The following is a 27,156-nucleotide window of genomic DNA, read 5'->3' on the forward strand; positions in this document are numbered from 1 at the left end:
AAAAACACATGTTGATGATTTATTGCATGCTATTCAGTGGCTCACTCTTTGGATGCATACTAGAAAAAAGAAAAAGATACCCTACATGACTGCAGGACATAGAGAAATAATCTGTGAATGCTAACATTTCCAAAAGCTGTTAGCTTTTAATGTGTCAAGTAGTTTTATTTTTGGAATAATGGCTAGAACTTCACAAGTACGCAACCCATGTTTAATCTAAATTTTGTGTTATACAAAAAGGTAAAATATAGAGAATACTTCTCTATAAAAGGCTTCTCTCAGACATACATAACTTCACATTTTTAGTTTACAAACTAAGTCCCATATAATGGGGAACTTTAAAATACACTTATTTTTAGAAATAATATATACCCTTGTGTATTTCTCTGAAATTAAAAAGCAACCTTGAGACAAAAAGGTCTCAAACTTTGCTTGTGTGGCATCATTTTATGTCTGTGGTAGCAGCACTAGAAACTGGCTAAAACAGGGCCATGCTTTAATCTACAGGGTTTTTTCTTCATCACTATTAAGTGAAGTAGTTGTAACAACTTCATTGGAGTTGCATCAGGTTAAAACAGCTTAAGACTGTCACTACTTATTTCAGATCACTGATACTTTTCTCCAGAACAGTGCCAGTGCTGAAGACAAATTCTGTGTAAAATGTTCTGACTGATGGAAGAAACAAATTGGGATTTTTTTCCAAAAAATAAATGAAAGTTAAAAATCGCCAATGGGAAAACAGTGGTGTGTGCTGGAAGGATCAGTACACAGACAACAAGAAGCATCTGATGGGATTTAAAACTAAGTTTGTCAAGTACATGCATAGAGCCAAATTTCCCTCAAGTACCCCTCTGAGAATACCAAATTTAGGGAGACTTGTGTTGATTTAAAACTCTTTTTACTACTACTTGCTTTGCTTCTGGTAAGACTGTTAAAAACAGGAATACTAGTTGATGATCTAAACGTGGAGCCGGATACAGAGAAGATCAGAAGGTATTCATAAAATCTGAGAGGAAAATCAGCTCATCCTCTTTCCATTCAAAATCTGAACTCTGAAGTGATTTTTTTTTGCTTGTTTCGGAAAAAAATAGTTCATAGGTGAATTACCTTAAAAATATAAAAAGAGAGAAGAGAAACTTACATTTTTTTCTAGTCAAAACCCAAGTTTGTGAAATCAAAAATCAGAAATTTCAGTTCTGTGCCCTCAATTAAAAGCTAACGATCACAAACTACTGTATGTTATTTATACGACGCGTCTCTCCAGCGCTCCCCAAGCTCTAAAGACAAGTGGGAAGCAGACACCCGGGGCTGCCTCCGCGCTGCGTTCCTATGAGCGAGCCTCATGCAGGGAGGGACCGGAGGCGGCCCGCACCCGTGCTTGGCGCCACGGCCTTTCCCCAGGCACCACCTTGGCCGAGACGAGCTTTCCAGCCCCGCGCGGGGAGGACGGAAAACAGCGGGCCGAGGGGACGCGTTCCCGCCGTGCTGCCCTGCTCCTTCCCGCGCACCTCCGCGCCGAGCTGCCGGGACGTGTGCCGCGTCTCGGCGTAGCCCGGACAGGGTTTTGTGGCCTCTGAGTTAGGCAGTGCAAGCAATGGCAGTGTCGCTTCTTGCTTTCCCGCGCATTTTGTTCTATATCTGCTTTTCCCCAGCATAAGCATCTGGGAAAGTCTGTTTTCTCCCTCATTATTCCACGTAGGCTTAATGCTGAACATCACTTAAATACTTCATATGTCTACTGCCTAGGAAAATATCATGATATAAATATTGAACTTTCACAAGTATGCCTCTAAAAATTATTATTCTATACCTATGCATGTTAATTGTGTTAAAGTCAATTGGATGTAGTTTTAGGAACCTTATTTTAAATTACAGTCTTAAAATCCATAAGCTAAAGGCATCACCATGCAGTGTTGAATCTGGATAAATGATTTTTAAGATGGTACTGTCATGAGAATAGCAGCAATTGAATATAATGTTGTCTTCTAGTTGGTCTTTGTTGTATAAAATCTTGTGGTATGTTGTATACTGATGTAGTTATATCAGGGGATAAGCTATTTTACTGATTTTTTTTTTTCATTTAGTGGTTCTCATAAGTCTGACACTATTTCAAAACAAAGAATGGTTGGTAGCAACATCTTAGTTTCAAGGGGAAAATAAAATTTTCTCTTGGTTTTTATCTAATAGGATTTCTTTACTTGTCCTTTGGCTGGATATGATGTGTCAAGGCAGTTTTTGTTCATGTGCTACTAAGTGCTCAAGAGGAACAAAAAATAGATCTGGTTTAGTATGTGGCTCTTTTGCATTCATTCAATATTTCTCATGCTTGAAAACAAAAGACCCAGATTAACACTGGAGCTCAAGTTTTGAAAATCCACTCCTAGATTTGACTGTGTATTTTCTTACTCTTACTTGTACGGGCAAATTAAGTATTTTTGTTTAGAAAATTTGTCTCTAAGATGATTTTTGAGTCTGTGCAAAAGAATGCATTCCCATTTGAAAATGCCAAAAATTGCATATTTTGACTGAGACAACTGAACCTGTTATTAGTGTTAAATTTTCATATTATTTTAGTTTCATTTTAGTTGCTGAAATTGCCAACTGGGCAAAATTAGTTTCAAAGTGATTAATTTAGTTAATATTTTAGCATTATATAGCACTTTTCATCCAATGATGTCAAAACACCTATAGATATTAAGTAAGCCTCACAACACCCCTGTGAGGTAGGTATGCTAAAGTATTATTATCCCCATTTTGCAGTTGGGGAAACTGAGGCCCAAACGGATTTTGTGACTCGCGCAAAATCAGTGAGCTAATGGAAAAATCTTGGACAGAAGCAACAAGTCCCAATGTTTATCCATTGCTCTAACCTGTAGGCTGTATCACTTGGGCAACCCATAAATAATGAAGTTTGAGATATGTATGCAGTGTTCGCTGCCACCAGAATAAACAGAAACAATTTTGCCCTGTTTATAGCAAAGCAGGGAAATGGCAAAAGTTTCACCCTGGAGCAAATTTGTAAAGAGGATCACATTTCATATGAGAATGCTCACTGTAAGTTTTCAATTTACTGTACAAGAATTTGACTATACAAACTGGTAATATCCCAGTAAAACTTGGCATAAAAAACCCTCTGGATTAGCATTATGGAATTAATCTTTAAAACAGATTTAATTTACATCAAGTTATTTAGGATTTAAAATAATTCCACTAAATATAATTCATACAAATCAATCTCTCTAAAGGAAACTTCGTAAAAATAAGAAATTGTTGTTTTTAAAAAATTATCCCTGTTAATTTTTTAAAAATATTTAAGTGAATAATGCAAATGAATTGCTTGTGTGTCCTTTTGCCAATGTACTCTTAAAGAGACGTACAAACAGGATACTGTCTCGAGGTACTTTCAGTTCATGATATTCCCCGATCCCTGATAAGATATTTCTTTGCAACAGGATGCCCCTGCACAAAGTTCTACCTGAAATGGGACAACTAAATATAACGCCTACATTTCTCCTAAGGTATATAGGTGTTTTAGGAAGACAGAAAAGAGGGAAGTTATGTAGATTGATGTTCTTCATGCCTCATAACACCCCTAAAGAGTGGCTAAAGAGTTTTACATTAATAACAAATTTCTACAGTAGAAAACAGGACATAAAAATATTTCCAGAAAGTGGCTTTAAAACTATTATAAATAGTAAGTCTGGCTAATCTTTCAATTAAGGATTTTGGGGACAATTTTAAGCATCCTTATCCCCCATTTTTCACAGTAAATTTAGTGTCCTTGTGGCCTAACGAATAGCCCATGCACATGAAGGGACCATTTTAGCTGAATTATAYGACAAGAGAAGGATCTGTTAGTAACACAAGCAAGCCAATTTTGTCTCCTCCAAAAGCCTCTTGGAACCCGTCTTGATGCTCTGTGTCCCGTTATGGCATTCCCTTTCCACACAAACCACACCCTCAAACAATTATTCACTTTTTTTTGCCACATCCTGCAAAAATGATTTTGCCTAAGCCCTGCCCCAGTTACATTAACAAATAGAAAAAGTCCAAGAAAGCAGCAGCACAGAACTCTCAGACTTTCTAAAGCTGGGAAAACAATAATGTTCCATCTTTTACGCTGTGGCTTGTTTAATCTTCCTTTGTCTTGTCATATAATACGAATAGCGTTCATGATGTGAGTGAGTGCTTGCAGTTAGTGTCCCCACAGTTATTTAACCTCTGCAAAAGCCATTTATAATATATACTCCTTGTGAATATTGTATCTTTCCTAAAGAATAGTACTTCATTTCACCTGGCCATGATATAGGAACTGTGTAAACAATCAACAGAACCTGCAACAGTGGCTGTGTTGTGAACACCATCACTAACACTGCTTACATATGTGTGTGTGTGTGTGTGTGTGTGTGTGTGTGTATATATATATATATATACACACACACACAGGTTATATATATATATGTATGTATACAAATACACCATAGTCCTGTAAATACCTGTTGCATGTGTGTGCATGCACAGGAGAAATGTTACATTCTACTAATGGTAAGGCATATTATTAGGTTAAAGATAGGCAATATTGGCAATTATTTTAGCTTTCGTCTTGATTTTGTGTGTGTGTGTGTGTGTTGCTGTTCGTTGTATGCTGCCAGAGGGTCCTGAAGGATGATGGGGACAGGAAGAGGCCACTTTGGAGGTTTATTGCACACGACGGCAGTAGTAGCCCAAAACTTTGCACTTCTCACACAGATGCTGGGGATGTTCTTTGCTCTGATCTGAAACATCCAGGCCATCCGGCTTTTCCAGGGGTCTCTGCAGTGAAGGAAGGAAATAAGATTTGATCCAGGGTTTTCTCACTGACTGTTAATCTTTACTATGCATGTTAAGCCTACTTTCATGCGTAACTGTGCTTTCTCCCAGTTATTCTAATGACACTGTATTTCTTTCCTGAACAGACCAAATATTTTTTTCAGCTATCCAGGCCAGTGGTAGGGTGCGGCCTCACAACCTCAAATGTCATTCTTTTTCACAGAGGTCTTGTAGACTTTGTTGTAGGCAAATTACTGAAAGACTTAATTGGTAACTATATTTATGGATGTGGTAACATAGAAGCATTTATTCTCTTGGCTCCTGTAACTGAGATGTCCCAAAGGCATTAGCACCTAAAGCTTGGGAATCCCATTGCCTAGCAATGCCAGGAGGGGTTAACAATGTCGGGATTCAGTACTACTACAGCCAAGCTGTCTTGCCAATGCACAGATATTACATAAATAAGTGAGGTTTTCTCAGTACTCAACGCCATGTTTTCAAGAGTGGAATTTTTGAAGCAGAGCAGCTGCAGAGCTATTGACAAAAAAGCATAGCCCTCCACCCTGAACTTGACTAATAAAGTGACTGCATATTTTTAATAACATTTGTGGAATTGCAGGGTTGGAGGTATATTCAGCTGAAGAAGGGAGCAAAATGGCTTTGGCTTTAGTAGATCTTTTTTCTTTAATTTTCCATGACAAGAAATGCTTTCACATTCATTTTGAAACTAAAATGCCTGTGTTGCATATTGAAGTAAGGTTATGTGTTTGGAAAGGCAGAAAAGTGATAGAGATGTGGGGTAGAACAGCATAAAGTGCACAGCTAAAATAGTTTGGGAAAAACACCACAATTACTCAGTTTTCTTGGAGTGTATCTGACAGACAATTTTATTGCACAATGTCTTGTCATTAAGAAGACAGTGAATGTTCTGTGGGACTGTGCATAGAGACAGCAAATGCGGCGAAACCTGGAAACAAGCCATAAGCTTCTCACTATTAAGGATGAGAGGCTTTTAGGGGTGAGCTCTTGCTCACCTTTTCAAAATATGATTCGAAGAGCAGGGGATGGATAAATATAAATCACAAAATTTTGGCTGTTTATCTTTCCATTCCTTTCCTAAACCATACAAGCTTGAATTTAGCTGTAAAACCTTTAAAGTACATATGATCCTCCAAATTTTCTAGATATTTATAAAGAAGTTCTTCATTCCAAAGCCATCCACCTGAGACCCTGTAGATAGGAACAACAGAGACATTTGAAGCCCCCCCCTCTTTTTTTTTCCTCCCCCACTATGTAACATTGCAAGATCAATCCAGAATCCAGAGAAGGGAAGGGTTTCACAGCTCTCTGGCTAAAATGAGACAAAATATATTATTTTCCTATTATCCTAAATAAAGGATGTCTGCAGCTTCTTGCTGTGCTTGGTTATATTGGATTCTAAGTGCAACATTTTTATCTACTATTACACAGCTAGTAAAAAAAATAAGTGGAAGTAATTCAGCAGTGATTGCCAATGGTTTGTTACTGATGCAAGATTGTTACCTATGACACATAGCCCAAAGTTTTGGCTGTCCTGGGCCACATGCTGTACTTTGAGCTTAGCTTCATTTACAATTTAATTGCAAATTGGATTTCCTGTATCATGTAGGGGATGCTTGGACTCAGAGGTTGAAGACCCCTAATCTCCTCCAACTCCTGTAAAGAAAAAGCCCCCACCGAGCTGCTGGAAGTCAGTACGTTAGAATTTGGGATCAGAATGAGACAGCCCCGACTCAAGGCCTACAACCCAGCTGCCGGTGCCCCTGTGCTTCTGCCGCAATAGAGACAAGAGGAGTAAGGTTTACCTTTTCTACAGCCTATTCCACCTCTGTCTGCCCCCAAATTTTCTTCAAGAATTTGCACTACATAAATGCAGTCAAAGATGATGCTCAGTTTCAGGAGCCCCAAGAGTTAATTTCTGCTCCCCAATGAGAGGGGAGAGCTTTGAAATGCTACACTTAAAACAGGCTATTTGTCTCAGCTCTGATTGCTTCTACATGCTAGCTGTGCTCTGATTAAAGAGAAAAAAATACAGCAGTTATCATGTTTATTGATATAAGCCAGATTTTTTTTTTTTTTTTTTTTTTTAATACACAAGGCCTTGGGAATCATTTTTCCTGGAAATAGTGCAAAGGACATTGGGAATGCCTTGAAGCGCCAAGAGTTTTTTGGACTGTTTTCAGAAACAATAGCTCTCCGTGGTTTGCTTTCCCCCTGCGTTGATTGAGCTCAGCTTTCTGGCCTGCKAAGCATTTCGATTTCAGAAATGTTATTGTTACCAGCGTGTTACGACATAAAGGCTGGGGAGAGAGGGGTTACGAACACAGGAAACCAGGTTGCTAGGGGCCATCTGGAAGCAGCGGAGTAGAGGCTGGGCTACAGTTCTGGTGAGGCTCTAAGACGGAGGCTTCAAAACTCAGTGTGCTTACATAGCTTGTGTCCCAAAAAGCATGCGTCGATCCAACTTTTACATAAAACAAAGTTGCAGCTTATCTCCAATTTGTGCTTGCTTTATGGGTTTCTTTTAAGGGGGGGGAACCCTGAAAAGTAACTGTTCTGTTCCTACTGCTTTTTGTTGTTACTATTCATGACAAAACCCTATGGAGTATTATAAGCTAATAACCTTATGCCCTCGCAACCTTTCTTACACTACCCAAAAAGGGCAGGATGTTAGAGACCCAAAGAGCTGTGTGCCCATCGCAGTTGGCCTTTCTTGGCACAGGTGGAAAGGCTGTCCTTGAGCATTTCTCACCAGCTTTGGTGTGGTGGAAAGCAGAGAGGGCGGAGAAGACAACGGACGCAAGAGGGATGTGGCAGGGTGGGGTGGTTGCACTCTGTCCTAGTTTTCAGGATTGTCTCATTAATGCAAAGGATCTGAATAGCCCAGGAGACTGCAAAAGATTGCTTTTTGACCTCTTGCTCCTAGTTCTGTGCTGCTATTGAGAAGCCAAGCATGAAAATTCAGCCACCCGTTTGGAAAGTGTGTGGATAAGGGCACAGGGTGTTCAGCTGAAGAAACAATGCTTTTTCTTAGAAACAGGTGAAACAACTCATAAAACAACAAAAAGTCCTGCTATTTTTTCTGGGAAAGATATGTTTCTATTAAATGGAGAGTTAAAATATAATCTCTCAATTTTCATTGTCATTTTATTAAAAAAAAAGGGGGGGGGGAAGGGGCAGGGAGGGCAAACATCCAGCATTTAGGAGTCATATTTTCAGTAGAAACTTGGGGGATGGGCATTTTTTAAATTCCTTGTTTGTGTCTATCTTTTTCTTTAGTTTTCTCTTGGTAGTCAGCAAGTGGAAATAATCTTGTGCAGCTCCACGAGGAAAGCATGTGGTGGTAGTGACTAAAGCCCCTGCCTGAGGGGTATAAAGCTGAAATAAATGTGTGTTTAAATAGCACTTCCTATCCTGCAAGTTAACTTTCATTTGTGAACTATTGCTGTCCTAGTCTACATTTATTGATTGAACTCTGCATTCCATGAATAAGTTAACAACAACAAAAACCCTCCACCCTTACAAAGTGTTGGTGTGTTGAAAAACAGAATGTGTTTCAATTTGGAGATATTTCTGCAAGTTTTGGACTCATATTAGAGGTACTAGAGATTATGCAGGATGTGGGGAAGTGTCAGGTAGTTAAACATTAGATGATGTTCAGCTCATCTCTATGTGAATTAAGCTTTCAGAAACTGGGCAAAACTGAAGATTCACAGGGTTTGGTGGAGGCTTAGAAGCTACTTTTGTGAAGGCAAATCAATTGCTGCTAGGAGTTGGTGTTAGAGAAAACTTCGTTAGGACATCCTTGGGGAAAACTGCTTTCACTAAGAAGCAGAATGGAATAATGTGGCTGCTCATGTTTGTATTTAGAACTTTAAAATTTCTATGATTTTAAAGTGGAACAATTTGATCACACTACAGAGAGATGAGGGGCCGCATCAAGGTTCAAATGCAAGAAAATATGTAACATAAGTAGCTTTCCAGACCCATTGCCTCAAGTCTTAATGGAGCAAATAAGATAATTAAACTTAAATGGCAGATCAGACGTGTGAATGGGACTAGGCTCCACAACTATAGAGGCCGCTACAGTCTGGGGTGATCTATATTCCCACTGCTGGAGCACACAAGTATGGGCAGGTTGGGGTTCACCCTCCAGCTGCTCTGGAGCATCAAAGAGTCAAAAGATCCTATTTGTAGGTGTGAACAGAGTGTACTGGACTTGAGGGTAATCAGAGCTCCTGTGGCATTCAGCCCAGCTGAGAGAGGGAGGGACTTCTGGGGCATTCAGCCCGGCTACGGGAATTATGACGGAACCACTGCATTGCCCATGGAAGTAATAGCTTGGATATCATGAAGAATGTATTTACATACTAAATTATTTTCAGTCCAATGGAGTAAATTCCTGACAGCTGGAAGAAAACAGGGTCCAAGAGCATAAGTCAGCCACCAGATGGCTGGTTCTGCACCAGTGCAACAGCTGTCATCACAAACAGCACTGGAGTTGGCCACAAGGTCAAAGAAGCAGCCTTGATAAGAGGCCAGCCAGGAAGCAACCACAGGCACAGATGCTGCTGCTGGAGTGGGCAGGGAAGAAAATTAAAATTCAAAGCTTAGTATCTGGGCTGTTACAATGACAAGAATGCCAGTGAATAGCTATAAGGACTGTCTCCCTTGCTGGAGCAGTATAAAAAGGAGCATACACAACTACAAAACCCAAATTGCTGGGAAGAATAAGAGGTAGGATTAAGTCTCATCTGAGATTTCTATTTATCTTCAGAATAACTAAAGTAACTACCCAGAAAACTACTTCTGGAATAGCCATAGAGCAACTTTCTCAGGGTAGTTCTTTGTCCTTCTTTTCTTTAACAAGGCTTGAGCTCAACAGGCCTCTAACTTTTGCCCCATGTCCTAGCTATCCTGTGAATTCATGTAAGTATTCCAGTGGAGAGATTTACTACTTCAGGAACATAGTGGAGATGCAAAAGGAGGAACACAGTGGCCCAATGTGGTCGTGAAAATGAAAATGCACGTGGCGCTTCCTTGGAACAAAGACCAGGTTCACGGCAAGGCTGTGTGTGTGCCACGGCAAGTGCCACCTGATTCCCTACTCAAAGGAACTAGTCTGGCAAATGGCAGCAGCCCTGCTAGTTAGGGTCCTATGTTACTCTTTGTAATATACATTCAACCCTCTCTCTCTTAAATGCAGAGATTTAGAGCCTTGTTTATAGAGCACTCAGAAGTACATAAACAGCTGTAAAATTGCTGAGACTTCTCCCATCCCAGAGAGATTAAAAACTCATTCTCACAGATAGGGTATGTGGAATAAGAGTGCAGGACTGCACAGAGATATCCCTCATGGGGAGCCGGCACTGGAACGTTTCCTCGAGTGAAATGAGTCTCAAGCAATCAAGAACAGGCTATGGTGGAATTGTGGCTACTCTGATATCTAGGGACCAACTAGCAAAAGGTATGCATAGGAAATGAAGATTTTAGCATCGTTGTACAAGTCATTCAAAAATCCAGCATATGTGCTTGAATTGCTACCCTAGAGCTATCCAGAGGAGAGATCATAATCTTCAATACTGTGATATTATTGCCTGAGCCAGTTAAATGAAAGTACTTGGGCTCTGGCCATCCCTTTTGACATAAAGTGGATAAGCCCTACCGGACTGTGAAGAGTACGTACACTGAGTAAAGTGGGGAAGATGAAATGGAGGGATGGAGATGAGGACTGGAGAAATGGGCAACCCTGGGAACTGAGAATAGGCTCTGAATTCATTGCAATGAATATCAAACAATCCTGAATATAAGGACTTAATTTTTGTTGTTGTTATTCTAATATGGACGAAAGCATCTTAACCCTTGATATTCATGTTTACATAACAAAGCCTGATGGCCCGTGTGGTTATACTTTAGCTATTGAATAGGCTCTACAGAGGCTGATCTTTCTAGTGAGAAACTGTGGGTACACCGGGGTATTCACTTGACATTGGTGGAGGAAGTGAAAGCATCCTACAAAAGCATTGCTATTTTTTTTGCCTTATATCCGTCCCACTCCCTAAGTGTCCTGTACCACTCAGGTTCAAGCTCAGAATAGGGATGTTGATCTGATCTGGAATGAGTCTTCCCGTGTGTAGACAGATGACTGCATATAATGTGCCAATTCTTTAATGTTGCATACACTTTTGAGAATGGAGACTCTTACAATATGTCCTCACCAGGAAAATGTGAACCTGACTGTCCCAAGATGGTGTCTGTATTGTTTGCAGCTTTGGAGGCTCTTGTAATTTGACAAAAGGCTAGTAAAGGTCAAGGAAACAACAATGATTTGCATCTTTTGATAATATGACCCCTCATATTTTTAAGAGTGTTCAAGGTGCCTTTTTTTTTTTTTTTTTTTAAATCTGTTAGGTCACAACAATATGTTTACCAAATGGTAGGGGAAAGAGTAACCAAAAGAGAGGACACTGAATTCCACCATATCGCAGAGAGGAAGTATTGACCACGTAGCTAGCTCTGGGGAACAAATCATTTATTTCACTAGAGGTAAATTCTGTCTGAACCAGAATGGAGGTAGAACTCCTGTCTGGCCAGGTCATCTGGATTTTGTTAATTAAAACAACTTTTTTTTTTTTTAACTTAAATATGAATTATTTGGGTTATACACATCACTTACATAGTGTGGTGACTTTGCAGTGAAAGAATAGATACTACAAAGCAGCAATATTGATTTCTTTGACTTGAATGGAGTTTTATCTGTATAGGTGCACTGAGTGTAAATATGGAGCAAGAGAAGCATGACTTCTAGGGAGAGGCAACGTCTTTTCTTAGATGAGTTAAATTGGAAAAAATATTCAAAGACTATGCAAAAGTCCTCCCCTTCAGATCTCTCTTCTCTCCAGCCTCCTTTCTCCTTACGTGTGTGTGTGTGTGTGTGTGTATATATATATATTTTTTTTTTTCCAAGTAAAAATAATAGGTACACAAACTAGTTTGCTACAAAAGTATTTCTGTAGAAGGAACAGTCAATATAATATATTATATCAGTTAATATAATCTGCAGTCCCATCTATTGTTGCAGTCATGTGCCAGAAGATTCAGATGAGAGTGAAAATACTTTGTTGTTTCTGATCCCATATAATAAAGTCAGTAGGAGTCTTGTCATAGCATAGAATTAACTGAGGATATCCACTAATGCACTGAGAGAAAAAAAACTGATTGCTAAAAACTTTTAGAAATGCATAGAAACTCAGCTCATGGATGAGAGCTCTCCTATGGTAGGTGCCAACAGAGTAATCCAAAATCTAAGAAATAAATGGGAAATATATGCAGAAAATGCTAAGGGGATGTAGTACTGTTAATAGTTTATTATAATAAAAACTAAAAACAGAATAACCTTGTGTGCACAATATGCACATTTGCTTTAATTCTCAATGTGGAAATACTGGACTCTTTAATTAAAAAGAAATCTTTCACTGAGCACTTATAAAATACAGAGTTACTAGCATAAGAGTACTAGTGACTGGATACACAATATTTTCCGAAACAGTGCGGAATAACACCACACAGATAAATGCTGATAAATGTTTAGAGAGAGTCTGGTGTGGCACTGGGCACTTGGACAAAAAACATGTATGGGTCAGCAAAGAGGCTCAGCCAAAAAGCGGTGCTGACCTCATGCAGCCTACGTTAGCTCTCCTCTGCTGCTGGCTATGACCAGATGCTGTGTTCTTTACTGTCTGGCTATAGCTGATGTGTTTAATCAGAAAAAGCATGGGGCACCTCTGGAAGAATGGAAAGAAAATAGAATGATGACCATAAAACCAAGAAAGAGAAGCAGACAGAGGTGAGGCAGAGACAAGAGGATATGAAATCTTCCAGCTCGAGTTTGTAAGTTCAAAATCTGGGAAAGAGCACTAGTGACTGGTTGCAAGTTGTTTACATCTAGAAGCCTAGTTGAAACACACTCTGTCTAGTCTCGAGATCTCACACAGTTGCAATATCTACTGATGGGGGCATGAACGCATGAATAGACTAGAAGAGCAAAGCTTTTCTACATCCTGAGGTTTGGTTTCTTTAGGGAACAACTTGGAAATGCAGTTGAGGGGGCTGTGGAAACCTGCACTGCACGTGCCGTGATTATTTCCTCGAAAACATTAAATATGTGACTTCACGGCAAACACAGCTTACATAAGCAGTGTAGGCTGCAACCATTCTTTGATAACCTTAGTGCTTTGCRGATGCGGACTTCTCTTAGCCCTGCCTCAAAGGACGGCTTTGCCCAAGGGACTACTTGCTAACCTTCTTTACTATAAAATATACATATTCCCAAGTCTATAATGTTTCTTGTGTAGTGTGGATGGGATATCTCTTGAGAGATTTCTTGTGACCCTTTGAACGCTAACATAAATGATGGAAAGAATTTAGAAGAACAAGGTAAATATTTATAAACTTGCATTATAAATCAGTGATCTTGTAATTTCTCTGACCCTCAAGACTGTGCTTCCTTCCATGTGATAAATGACTGCATTGCTCACCGTGAATTTTGGTGCAGTTGTCTAAGCAAGCTGTCTAAACAGAGGCAAGGAACCAGAGACCTTGGAAACTTTGAAGTTATGTCTCATGCAAGTTAGTGAAAGAAAATTGCTTAGCTTTCCTTCCATATGCAGTTTTCCACAGAAAAGAGGCCCTTCCTTTTCTCACTTGCAATATAGTTTCCAGTCACAGTTCTGTCAGGGGGAATTATAGTGCAGCTTCTTATTTTCAGGTTTGTAATCAGAGTGGTATCAGCCCAGAGAAAGTGGGACGGATCACACCATCTCAGCTGGTCAACAGAAACAATGATATTGACTGGCTCAGCCATAAGTTCATTGTAAACTAGAATAATTCCTATGATACAAGAAAAAAAGGGAAAATCATCTCATGGTGAAGTATGCTGAGTTTAAAGCGAGGCTTCTGCCACAAATGTAAGGCTAATGGAGGGGGGAAAAAAATAGGTACTTTGGGGTTGCAGTGTGGGGGGCTTCAGACATTACATTAACTGAAATTCATATTGGTCCAAGGTACTAGCAGTTCTAAATCAGTATTTTGGCTGCATATTGCAATGCAGTGTTGCTGTTGAAACTTTGAGCCAGATCTTGTAGTTAGAATTAGAGGACTATGCATATGTGTATAAGAGGATGAAATACAGCCAATTAGCTATTACTGGATGGGATAAACCTTAATAAACCTATTTCTATCTCCTTTTCCTGCTTGTTGAAATGATTTTTTCAGTATTTTTCCCTTTTTCTTCATCATAGTCACTGTATTCTTCTTTGGACAAGATTTTTTTTTTTTTTCTCCCCACCCTCCTTTCCCTGCAATCATATGAAATGGTATGAAGTGTTCCTTACAAGCCCACAGAAAAAGCTTTTTATAGAAATTTTACAAGCACTTAGGTAGCTAATGAGACACCTAAGGCTCCTGGTGGAATTTCTTTTCCACTTATTGCAAGTGTATCTGAATGATTCGTCTGCGATTTGAATATTTTCTATGAGTGGACAGCAGGTAACTTGATGCACGTAGAGCTCTATTTATTGCTGAGGTTCAGCTAGGATGAATTACATCTGAGGAAAATCACACCTCTTGAATTCTTTTAAAATAATTCTCACTTTTTCCATCCCCAACAACTTTCTACAATATTGCAAAATCCCACTCAAATCTTTCCATGATGTTTCTTGCATTTGTTCCATATCAGCCATCTTGAAGTGAAATATTATTGTGTGGCTTCTTCAGACAGCTGCACTCACAGATGTCTCATATCTGATTGTACTGGAATTGATAGGATTAATCCTAGGTGTTGCTCCAGTATTAGCTACTGTTCTTAAATCATTTCCTAGAAGGGAGCCAGGAATGGTTTCTTTCTGCTTATGCAAGGTAGCAATTCTGCACAACTTATTGGCCAAACTTATTTTTCATGGTGTTGTCAAAACTGACTTTCTGCATGAAAATTCAGCTTTGACAAAGTCAACTTGTAGCCTGATTTGTCAGGGAAAGGAGAGGTATGAGCTCAGGCAGCTGGTCTGTCCGTCTCGCATTAACAACCACTGAACCGGTTGACTGATTGCAACCAATTCTGACGGGGTAAAACAGGAACCTGGAAGTCAGGTTTCACGTCAGGAGGTGGAAGGCTGGGCAGCTGGAAATGCAGCTGTGAGTCAGGAGGTTGCCACAAGGGAGATGCACAACTCCAATCTATAGGGAGCAGGAGGGAAGGCTATGCTATGGCTGATAAGATGGCTAAACTCTGCCTCTTTGCAGATACAGGTTTCCTAGCAAAGCTGCTACTTAGAGTTGATCCTTCCAGCTTAATAAAAGGCTTTCCCTTGAAGCTCACTTTGCTTGGGCATCACTTGCTATTACTGAAATAGAGAAACTTCTCTGACTAGGCTGTCTTGCTTTGCTGTTACTAAGAGATTTTGTTGGCAGGAGTTAATCTTAGCATTCTTCTTTTATCACTAATCTTTATAAACAGACATAACCCCTCTACTAAATCCAACCCTGCCCAACAAAGGACAAAAAGCGAAGTAAACATTGGAAATAACTGCACTGACACCAGTGGAATAAAAACATTAAATTGGTATAAATATGAAGAGGATCAGAGGTACTAGGAGGCTCACTGTTACTGTTGCACTTTGTTTTACTCTATCTTCTGATGACTTTATCCAAGATTAAGATCTCACAGTCTGGTTTTATAGGTAGATTTTTGTTCTGGAGCTATCTTTATTGAAAGACAGGACACTCAGATTTTGCAGCTCTGCTGGCACCAGTCCCCATTACCAGGACTGAGAATAACAGCTTGTTTGGGGAACAGTTCTTGTGGCACGTTATATGCACCACCATAACGTTTACTTATACTTGTGGAAAATCCATAGGTAGTGGTACAAAAGCTGTTTATGATATTCAGTAGGAACAAGAACTTGCAGCTGTCTGGCTTGTCCTGTTCTTTTACGTTAAGTCGTGTTTGAGTCACCCGTGCTTTACAAACTCAACAAGCGTGTGCCTAGTTCCAAGCCTGTACATCAGCAGGTCTGCAGTTCTCCTACCTGTTTGTGAGGATAAACATTAATGTGGCACTTGATACATTCTTGTCCCATGTTAGCCCAGGAGTTTCCACTCATCCATTTTCTCTTGCATTTGGGACACTTGTATTCACCAAAACAACGTTTTTTGCCCTGGTATGGAGTCAGACCTTCTCCTTTTGGACGAGCCTAAAACAAAAAAGAAAGRGAAGTAGCAATAAATGACTGAAAGGGTTGGGAGGCAGGAGTAGAAAAGTAATTTTTTATTAGGAGATATTGGTAATTCATTAGTATGCGGATATGTATTATTATATCTGAAAGTGCAAACTGGGGTTAAGTAGGGAAGGAAGACATGTTTTTGATTAGTGTAATCATTCATTTTATTAATTCCATTAAGTTTTTTTCTCTTTAAAAACAATGTTTCACTGATCTCTACGTTTTGAGGGAAATGGAAAGGGATTTCCAAACATAATGGACTGTTATGATGTCTAAATGTTCAATGGGTAAACTGGCTTTCTTTAGTGAATATTGCAGAACTCTAAATATTCTCACTGAAATTGTGTGATGTACTTAAAAGCACAGTAATGCACATAATATGCTAATACGTTAGGTGAAGATGAGAGTATTACACACAGTTGTTTTGAAGATAGCTGTAAAGATGTAGCCATTTTCCCAGAGACTCAAGCATTTCAAGGTGTCGAAATACTGCCCATACAGTCACTACATTTTGTTTGTTGTTGCCTAGAGGGAGAAGCTTTTCTCTTGGATAGTGGCAGAATGGTACCATCACCTATCAAAGGGTTCTTTGTTGTCCATTCATACATTATGCCTCCAGGGCGTTTTTTTTAAGGTTCCCAGATTAAGTTTACAAAAGTTAAATGGCCTATCATTCTGGGAAAGGGCTTGTTTTGTTTCCGGAGCTTGTACAATTTCTCGGCGTGGAGGTCCAAATTGTTTTCTATGTGAAAATATGGGTTGAAAAAGCAGGTGCTTGGCAGAAGACCTGAGCTTGGCAGGAACTTTGGGACTCCAGCTCCCACGGCTCACGAAGATGATGTATGCTGTATTCCTTCAATGGTCGCACGTGGGAGCAAGTGACAACAGATCGCTGAGCATGATCCATCCTGCATACTGGTGAATGAAAGAAGAGTAGGGACCCCAAACCTGTTTTGCCCTCTTTTTTTTTTTTTTTTCCCTGTAGTATCAGGGAACAGAATTCCCTACTTGTTTTTTCATACTTACTCTTCAGTGTAGTGATATTTTTCTTTAAGAAATCAGGCACCAGTAGTAACCTGCATTACTAATAAACAAACATCTATAATTTGTTTACTGGCTCTCAAAATCTGACAGGTCGCTGTAAGTGTTCTGGCTCATGCCTCACAGACCATGAAGCTGATGCTAGGACACACATATTTACAGAAGTGTTGCACCAGAAAAAAACCCTGGTGTAATGAGAAACRTTTGGAGTTCTAAGACTGAGGGCTGGCAGGCACCATGGTGTCCCTTGATCAGGATGAGAGATTGTAATTGAACATAGGGCAGGAAAATGTTAATTTACGGAGACATCTTTATTTTGGACACTTAATTTGGCTCTGTCTCTGAGGAATTTGTATCACAACTCAAGTCACTGTAAGACGGAGTCATATGCTCTCTTCACTTAGAAGTTCTCATGGAATTGAGTAGGAACTCTGCACAGAGAGTTCTCATGATTGAGATCTGTCCCTCTTCGCCCTGAGGCTTCACAGATTGTTTTATTTGCAGATTCAACTGGGGCTACGTTATCTGACCAGTAGAAAAGAATTATTTCCAACTCTCAATTTCAGTGGCACTCTAACTTAAACTCTTCCTATAGTCAGACCTGGAAATGGAGTTTCCCTTAGTTAGCTACCCTGACTAAGAAGCAGTCTTTTTAGAAAAAGTGAAGGTCACTGGGTGCATTGTTTCCAAAAGCAATAGCATAGACTTTGGAAGCACAGTGTGTCTGAAGTTTTGCAAATGTTTATAAACAGTGTTTGAACATCACACTCCCACTGCAATATGTTATGCCAGCCATACACAGTATTTAAACATCAGACTCCCACTGCAATATGTTCCACTAGCCACAATTTACAGACGGGAAACATTCGGATGACTACTTTGAATGGGGCTGAGGACTATAGGTTTCTCAAGTTTAGGTAGCTGACTTCGGAGGCATCAAGCTGAAATGCTCTGCCCTCACAAATGCACTGGAGGGCACTGAAGACTTTAGACTGTGGAGTCCTCTGTGTGTATAGCTGGGCACCACAAATGGAGGCTTTCCAAATTAGATGCTACTTTGAAAATTTGGCCTCTTTGACTTGCTCAGTAAATCGGAAGCAGAACCAGCAAAAGAATGTAGGAGACCTGACTCCAATGGTAATTTCCTGTTATAATCGCTAGACTAAACTTTTGATTTATTTTTATTTTAACTTTTCAGCTGTCACAGCTCCCTCCTCAGTCAGTGACTTTAATTAGTTTGCTGGCAAAGCTATAGCATTCTCTGTAGGTGTTTCACTATTATGCTTTATGGATGTTTATACTTTGCCCTAACAGATATTTTCCTTCCCATATCTCCAGTTTTCCAAGCTGTGACCCACAGGGAATTTGGATTCTCAAACAAAAAAGCTCGTTTTCTCTAGTGAGAAACATCATTAGTACTGACAGCAGTGAAGGCAATTCTCCAACTCCCTTCACCCTCAAGGTCCAACAAAGCTGAAAGTTTGACAAAGTATGGTGGAAGGCAAAACCTGAGTGAGATACACTAATGGTCTGAAAGGTCCTGAGCTCATTTATTTAGTGTCTGTGGCTTCACCAGTGCAGCTGAATTACATAAACATTTCCAAGAAACAGACTGCTCCTTCATGTCTAAGAAGCCAGCGCTGCCTGGCAGGGTGCATGAGTGCCTGGTCACTCAGTGACAGCAGAGTCTTGGTACTCATCCAGCCAGAGGGTGAAAACTGTTTTCACCAAAGATTTTTCTTAACTAAGTGCCAGAAGAGAGCGAGAAGACACATTCTTTGACTTTTGATACTAGCCTAAAGCCTCTTATTTCACAAATGGTGGGATTTACCTTGTTTAAGTGATTTTCCCTTTCCCCACATACCAACTCAATTTGAAGTGGTTAATAGTAAACCTTTGTTGGTGTTTTGGTCCTACAACTCCCTCAGTAAACATTATCTCCTCTTACCCTTCTTGCAAATAGGCACTTATTCATATTCTGAGTTAATCTGGCAAAGTTATGCCACTATTCATAATGGCAAAATATTTTGTTGTTACCATGTTACCATATGCTGTCCTGTTCCTTTTAGTCCCAGGTAGTGTTTGGCACAGTTTCTGCACTTGGCTGTAGAAGTTTTGTGAAACGCTATCAGTTTCTTACCATGTTTGAAATTATATTCAAACAGGGTTGCAGACTATAACATGGACAAGTTTTTTGCATTTTTAGCTCACTTCTGTGTGGATAGTTGACAATTTTGTGCTRTGCTTTAAAAACTGATTAGACAGGCTTGCTCTATTAAAAAAAAACAAAAAAAAGCTTCTAGCATTTCTCCTGCCACGTGACTATTTTCCTCTCCAACAGCTATATGTATGTTCACACAGACATTTCAAAGATTATTTAATGCAGTCAGTACAGGTAGGCATTTGGGGATGATCAAATCCAAATAGATTTTTCTTTAAGTAATGGCTAGTTTCTGGTCCTTCAAGTACATCTCTGCCTAGACCTAAGCCTACAAAATAGCCTGTTTGTGCTGCTTTGGGGGATTCTGCGGAAAGGAAAGTCATCTTTCCCTAAGAGAGACCCTTTGCAGAGGCGGGGGGGGGGGTCAGAGATGCTGTGGCAGCCCCATGCCCCTTCCCACTTTGTGATCCCCAGTTGGGGAATGACCCTCTTCTGCCACGGGAGTCCTTGGTTTTTTTTTTTTTGGTTTGGTTTTTGTTGTTGTTGTTGTTTTTGTTTGTTGGGTTTTTTTTGTTTTGGGTTTTGGGGGGGGGTTGGTTTTTGGTTTTTGGTTGTTTTTGTTTTTTTTGTTGTTTGTTTTTTGTTTTTTGTTTTTAACTAAACAAACCAAAAAAAGGAACAAGGCACAAATTAGAGCTGATCTTGGGCTGGTCTCATTAGTGCTGCAGCTGAAGGGGACTCAGGCTGGCCCTGGATCGCAGAAGCAGAGTGATTCTGCAAAAGCTCCTGCTGGGCCCTGTGGCCAGCAGCAGTTAGCCAGATGAAATGACCCTGCCCTCTGATTCATGGAAGAGCTCACTGGCTGTGTGGAAGCAATATATTATCCTGAACATTCAGAGAAATGCTAAGACAAATGAAATCATCTTTGCAGGTGTACCTAATGCATGTGCCTAAAAGCAGTGCATGTGTTTGCTTTAACGAGATCCAACGTGGGTGTAAAGCCAGTATTTTTTTTGTGTGGCACAGCGATGAAAATGACATCAGTATTCCATCCTTCACTGACACCCAGCTGCCTCTATTTTTTGTATCCCTCTTCTTTCCTCAGCCAAAACCACAAATTGGCCATAATAAGATTTTAAAATTGTTTAAGTTGAGCTTTTCTGCTGGTAAGTGGCCAGCTGCGCTCTAACAGAACCTATCGGATTGTGCATCTCATAGAAGAATCTGCCAAATCACTTGGCAGTGACGGACATAATACAGGACTCTTTGCTTTCCCAAGACAATTCGCTCAAAGTGTCGGTTTGCACAGTCAGCACAAACAAAACAAAACACCCACATGCCCTGCTTAAGACTAGATTCATTATAAACAACAACTTGCAGAGGGTTCCTTCAAAGTGAAATGCAGAGGAACAATTTACTAAATGCTCTTCTTCCCTTCGTCTTCCTCCTGAGTTTGGGTTACATAGCTGAAAGGTACAGAACATAGGCGAAAGATGGTACAGTGCAGGGGACCTCTTTAAGGGTCTGTGTGTAAGGATATTTTTATCAAAGAGAGCAGAAAAGCAATAATAGAAAACACTAGCTTGATCCACTGACTGGCTCCCAAGTGATTTGCTGGAGGGCCAGAGCTGTATTTTGAAATGTGAGCCCTCTGACACTCTCAACTGTAAGTCAGCACAACTATTAGACGGGGTTAAAAGACTTATAGCACTTTTATTTTGTACTCCTCTACATACATAGTTCTGAGAAAGACAAAAAGACAAAAATACCCCAAATGTTCAATTGGAAAAGGAAAAAGGATGTATTATGACTGATTTGAAGTACTGAGTGTTCTGGGGCTCTGTTCCTGACTCTGCTGCAAGTTAGAGAGCACTGGGCAATTCACTTAAGTCCTCTGTGACCTTTCCCAGCTCTGAAGTCTGTGTAGAAGCATCGAGACACTTGCGCACATAAGAGAATCCTCAGTAAAAAATGGCCCATAAAAGGGAATCTGTAGATTTGCCAACATTTTTCTTTGTCCTTTCTGATTTTTGTGTTACTTTAAATTTGAGTATCAACAGATTACCTAGACAGATAGAGAGGTTATGTTTAGCAAACTAAATATACCTGGTCTATTTTTGCTTTCTGTGCATAGTCCACGTTGCTGGTGTATAATGTTGCTGATGTGTGACGCTGTGGTCACTTTTGAAGTATTTAAATGAGTTGGAATTGCATCTTTAATTACTGCATGCAATATAGAAAGAGTGTCTAAGGGATACAGAAAACAAATTTATGCTTTGCTTCATCCTTCTTGTCTCTGGCATAATTTGTGTGTAGTGTTATGAGGAGAACACTTACTCGATATGGGACAATTAAAGGAAAAGGGGGATAACTATTGGAAAGAAGACTTTTCATTCCAACATTATTATTAAAATAAAAATATCTGTTATTTGATTTACCAAGCAGCAGATACTGTGGGGTTTCTAGATACTGCCAGGTTAATGATGCTATGACAAAGCTGTATTTGAGCAAGACAAGGCTGAAAATAAACAAAAAATGAAGATGTCTTTCAGTGTGACTTAACAGAAGAGGCCAGCAGCTATTTTATTTGATTGGGATTTTTTAGGGGTCTTATCTGTCGTAAGGCCTAGGGCTATTTCAACCTCTGGCTGGGGAATCTACTGTATGGCTTTTATCATCACTGCAAGTGTGAGGAATTTACACAACTACATTCATAAAAATAGGCTTGTTCTCCACTGTGGTTAAAACTGGTGGTAGAGTTGCATGTCAGTTACTACAACTAATTTGAAACTTTCTCTCACACTTGTAGCACTTACAAGCTGAAAATCTGATCATGGTACGAGGTGGCTGTGTAGTGAGGTCCAAAAAATGATGAAACTATTACAGTCAGTCATCTGATTAAATCAGTAGGATTTGTCCCCACCTCTTCTGTAGGACAGTATGCGTATGGGTAGCCTTCCTGCTTGCTGCCAATGTGTCGGGCTGGGGAAAATGGCTGATGAGGTGCTGAAGCTGATGCTGGGCCTTCCAGAGAATCATAAAATTAAAAAGGGGGAGAGACCAGTTAGTCTGTCTTTTTAATGTGTCTGCTTGCGACTCCAGGAGTCATTGTATACTGTGCTCTTGCTAGTGTATTTTGTCACCTTGCCTGGAAAACATTTTCACAGCCTAGTGTATACAGAAGTTTGCTCATACACACATTTTCCTTTCTTAATTTCTTCTTCATGCTTGTACCTGTACTTAGCATAGACATAGTCCTCTACTTTCTTTGTCCTGGCAGTTTTAAAAACGTTTTAGTCTACTCTTGCATCCCTCACAGCTTCTCCTCTCCAGGCTGTCTGTCTCTGACAATTTAGAGGGTCATATTTAGCTTTTAGCCCTTTTGATCTTTCCTGTTATGACAATAATTCCTGTTCATTTCTCTTACTCTTCTAGGATGTGGCTCCATTTAGTCAGCGTCTTTCTAGCAGGGTGGTGTTCAGAATGGAATGCAATTTTCCAGGAATAGAGCATTAGAAGGAAAAAAAAGATGCAAGTTTGTGTGGCGCACAATCCAAAATAATATTCATCTTTTTATTTCACTTGAACAAATATCCTGTTTCTGCTGTGTTACAAACATATTTTCTTTCCCCAAACCTTACTCTTTGGGAGAACATTTAAAAGCCATTCAATTAACCTGTATAAATGAACTTTTTACACTTTTTACAATGAACTTTTGAAAGGGCAGAAGACCGATTTTATTTTTGTCATTTTAATATGTGAGTGTGTGAGCTGCTTTGAAAAATCAGTGTTGTCAACATGTTGTATGTTAACTGTGATTTTGATCTTGTTTCCACAACGGTAAACCAAGAGGAAGATTTGGCAGTACTTGTTACTAATAACACACACATGTTTTCTGATGCTGATTAAAGCAATAGGCATGGTTGTCATGGACATGCTGATCAAAGTCTAGAAATCCAAAGAGCTGGCTTGGCAAACATTCTAACATTTAAATCAAAATCCGGTTTTGCAGATTTTTCAGAATCCTAGCCATGCTTTTGGAACAAAGGCTTTTCTTCTGTTACAAAAYGCTTAGTTGAGATGATCATTAGAACCATCCTTGGGCTGAAGATATATCATACTCTTTCTGTGCTAAGCCAGTTTGAAGCACAATACTTGCAGAACTGCCAAATATTAGTTACTATCTGATGCATCAATTAGCAAACACTGAATACTCTGAGGAGTTGATAGTATGGATTTCCTTCACTCATCCTATTCTTCACTCCATAGCCAGTATAGGGATAGAAAGCATAGAAAATCTCAGTACCATACAGTCTAAGAAAACAACTGTACTGACTACATGATAGTATGCTGTTTTCACGGGCTCCTGTCTTATTAACAAAAAAAAACTTGGAAGTATTTGCACAAGCAGTGACAAAAGCAAGCAGTGTAATAGAAAAGGACTTGGAAAAAATGGTAACATGATGAAGGGTCTAGTCTTGGCCTTCCAACATTTAAATTGAGTATGTAGCTCTGACGGATTTCCTGTCTGATCTTGGTCAGGTCAAATAATCAGACTGTGCCTCAGCTCAGCATTTGCAGGATGGAGATGTCATTATGCCATTCCCTACATCTCTGCATTTCTTGTGGCTGCAATTATCTTGGTTATCTGTACTTCAAGGATTTTTTTTTTTTTTAACCTGTGCATGCTGCTGCTTGCTTGTTCAATTACTGTGAAAAAGCTCCCAAACTAATCATTTACATTTGAGCCAAGCACAGTTTTAATACATTTGTTCCCGTAGGAACTTGAAAACAATGGAATTATTTGAGCATATACATAGCTGCTTAATGAACTTTCTTTTGAAAGTATTGCATGACTCAGCCTAATCCAGAACCTAAATTTTCAAGAACAGGGCAAGAATAGGTCTCTGGCCCTTATGCATATGAAGATAACTATCAAAATGTGAACCAAATGTTAACTTACACAACGAAGCAAAACTCCTGAAAAAAAAATCTCTTAGGGAATAAGGTAGTGAAAACTGTTCTCAGTGTGTTACTTAATGCAGCACAAAGTTAAAAAAAAAAAAAAAAAAAAGGGGGGGGGGCATGTAGACAGTGGGGATGGGTAGCGCCTAAATGAACCTGGGTCTCTGCTGTATGATTTAAGTATTGTATGTCATAGAGAAAATAGATTTGCATATCAAATTAGGCATGTGGAAGAGTTAAAATTACACTCGCCTGCTGGGATGCAGTGAGGCACTTCTTTTCAGTGTTACAAGATCATATTCTTCCAAACAGCTTGAGATAAAAGGAAGTGGTTGAAATCTTTTTTTCCCCTTCCCTGATACAAAATTGGCCATGCTGAATTAATTATGAAGAAACTAGGAATGTATTCATTTTAATAGTTTCCTGATGTGTGGACTCTTTTGTCCCTTTCATTCGTTGCTTGAAAACTTACAATAGCAATACCCTCCTTCTCTTTCTCCCCTCCCCCTTCTCTTCTCCTAGCACTCTATATTAAAAATGTTGGTATTTTGTTCAGTAGTCAGAGTTTTGGAGTAGTGAAGGTTACACCCTTGCTATAATCAGACTCTACCTCTTCCAAGCTGAAGTCAGGACTCATATTTTTGTTCCTGTAGGACCTGTTAAATTGGTCTACACTTAGATGGCTTCAGGCAGGTTTCAGATTTCTCCTAGGGCTAATATGATGCAGCTGGGGCACTGTGCTAATGATGAGTTGGCAGGTCTAAAGATGACTATCTTTTGTCCTTTAACAAGCAGTGCACTAGCTCTGGTAAACCCCTTGCCTCCTCACAGGTCATGGGTCCCTTCCAGAAGCAAAACACATAGGAAGGAAGACATCTGTCACTGGAGGTCATTATATTCCAAACCTGTGTGAGTGGTAGGTGCTTTTAAAGCTCTGTTTAAAGTGAGGAAAGTTGCCTTCTGCTTCAGTGCTGTTCCAGTACACGCTTTTACCAAGTCTCGGACTGAAGAGAAGATTTGGACTGGAATATGATGTTGGTATGCAGCTGTGGATCTCCATTAGACCCTGTGATAGTACTTCTTTTCTTATTAAGTGTCAAAGTGAAGAAACTGCATGAGAAGACTCAATACAGGCTAGATGGATGTGTCACTATGTGTTTGGAGCAAATTCCTAAAAGGATGTGGGTCAGGGAAGTTTCCAAATTATGTTGTTATCTTGGAGCTTGTGTTGCTTTTTGTCTTATACTTTGACTGAAAATCAGGCTTTTGTCATGTCACCCTGTTCACGCAAGAATAGTGTTGCCTCTATTATTTGAACTCTGTGTGAAAGCTGTATTGAAACCTTAACTGATGAAGATGTGGTGACTCATTTAATTCACTAGAAAACATAGTTAGCACTTACTCTTCATGAACTACTGTAGCTTAATCTTGTACTGGGTGCAGCAGGATTTAACTTTGGTGTGAATTTTCAGGGAGGAACAGAGGAAGGGCCTGTATTAAGAGTGAAAGGACTGTAGGTGCTGATGGGAGGTAGTTTCCTCTGCTGCTCTACTGGCTTTGTAAAATCCTGCTCTAGGGCTATCAGCATCTTTTGGCATCTTTATCCCTTTGTAAATATGGTAGTGTTGAGGCTCTCATTCCCGTCATATATATCCCATGTACGTGCATTGGCATCTGACGGGCTGCATTTGCTAAAAGTACTTTGGGAGGGACTTCAAATACCGCAGTGAACTTAGGGAGAAGCCTCACCTTGGGAATCTGCAACTCTTGCTGGTTCATTAGAAACCAAGTTTGCTGATCTCCAGGGACATCAAGAGAAACCATTGTCTTATACTTGGGCTTTTTTTCTTTTGAGGCAAAGTGATTAGTAGGACTCAGTTGACATCAATGAGTTAATTGCAATAAATGATTTTATTTCAACTAGAAGTTTTGACATCATCATGATACACCTACTATGTCATATCATGATATCATATATCTAACAATAACAAGAATTTATTTCTTAGTGCAGTTTCCTAATGAAACTGCATGATCCTGCAAGTATCACCTGTTTTACTTCTACCACAACAATTTTGTAACCCCCAGTGAGGTCAACTAAATATGACAGATACTGAAATATTCTTAATTAAGAAAGAAATTCTTAAGAAAGATAACAAGTTCCTACACAGTAGTTTCCTTGAACAGTCTCTGTCCTGTGCTCTCACAGGAGAAAGGCAGCATGTTCTGCTGGCTTCTCAGAGGAGCCAGGAGGCTGTGGCCAGCTGGCCAGTCTGCCTGTGCGTAGTGGCCAAAGGAGGAGTGCTCTGCTTCTGGTGAGCCTGCAGCCTGGGCAGAGCTAGGGAAAGGGCATGTGAAGGAAGGTATAGAGTACCATTTGGGGGCAGAGTATATTTTAATTCAACCACAAGACACAATGCAAATAGGAAATGAGACATTAGCAGTTTTACCATTCAGAAAACTGCTTATTTTGCTTTGATTTGACTTTACCCTACTTGTTGCACCCTCTGGACTGACACACTCTAGACTTTCCTTGTTTCCTTCATATGTATATGAATTACAATAAAGATGGATCTTTTTTAGCCTGAATCAGAAATGCAAAACTCCTGTAAAGGTTTTATCTCTTCCAGGTAAATCATAGAAAGCTAAGACAATAAGGACAAGTTTCAGAGGAAAGGATGTTACTGGAAGAACTCAGCCTTCTTCCTTCCTACTGCTTTTAAAGGGACAACATCTGTTTTAACTACCCACCCAATTTTTATTCAAGACCTGCTTCATGGAGGAATTTGTGATGGTGAATTTCTAGGTGACTGGAAGCTGGCATAACCTGCACACTGAAGCACAAGAATTGGTATAACTAAACTAAGA

The 27,156-nt window shown here is 39.7% G+C and overlaps 1 protein-coding gene across 1 annotated transcript in view; it reads right to left on the reverse strand.

Annotated features, from left to right (window-relative positions):
- Nucleotides 1-4,364: 4,364 nt before the first annotated feature.
- Nucleotides 4,365-27,156, reverse strand: part of ZCCHC24 (zinc finger CCHC-type containing 24) — a 117,836-nt gene continuing 95,044 nt past the window's right edge. Inside the window, exons 3-4 of the mRNA XM_026080414.1 lie at nucleotides 15,933-16,097; nucleotides 4,365-4,812 (exon numbers count right to left, since the gene is read on the reverse strand). Coding sequence (XP_025936199.1) covers nucleotides 4,699-4,812; nucleotides 15,933-16,097 — 279 coding nt within the window. The 3' untranslated portion in view covers nucleotides 4,365-4,698. The remainder of the gene's footprint in view (nucleotides 4,813-15,932; nucleotides 16,098-27,156) is intronic.

Source organism: Apteryx rowi, unplaced genomic scaffold (genome assembly GCF_003343035.1).
Source record: "Apteryx rowi isolate R43461 unplaced genomic scaffold, aptRow1 scaffold_52, whole genome shotgun sequence".
Classification (NCBI taxonomy): Eukaryota; Metazoa; Chordata; class Aves; order Apterygiformes; family Apterygidae; genus Apteryx; species Apteryx rowi.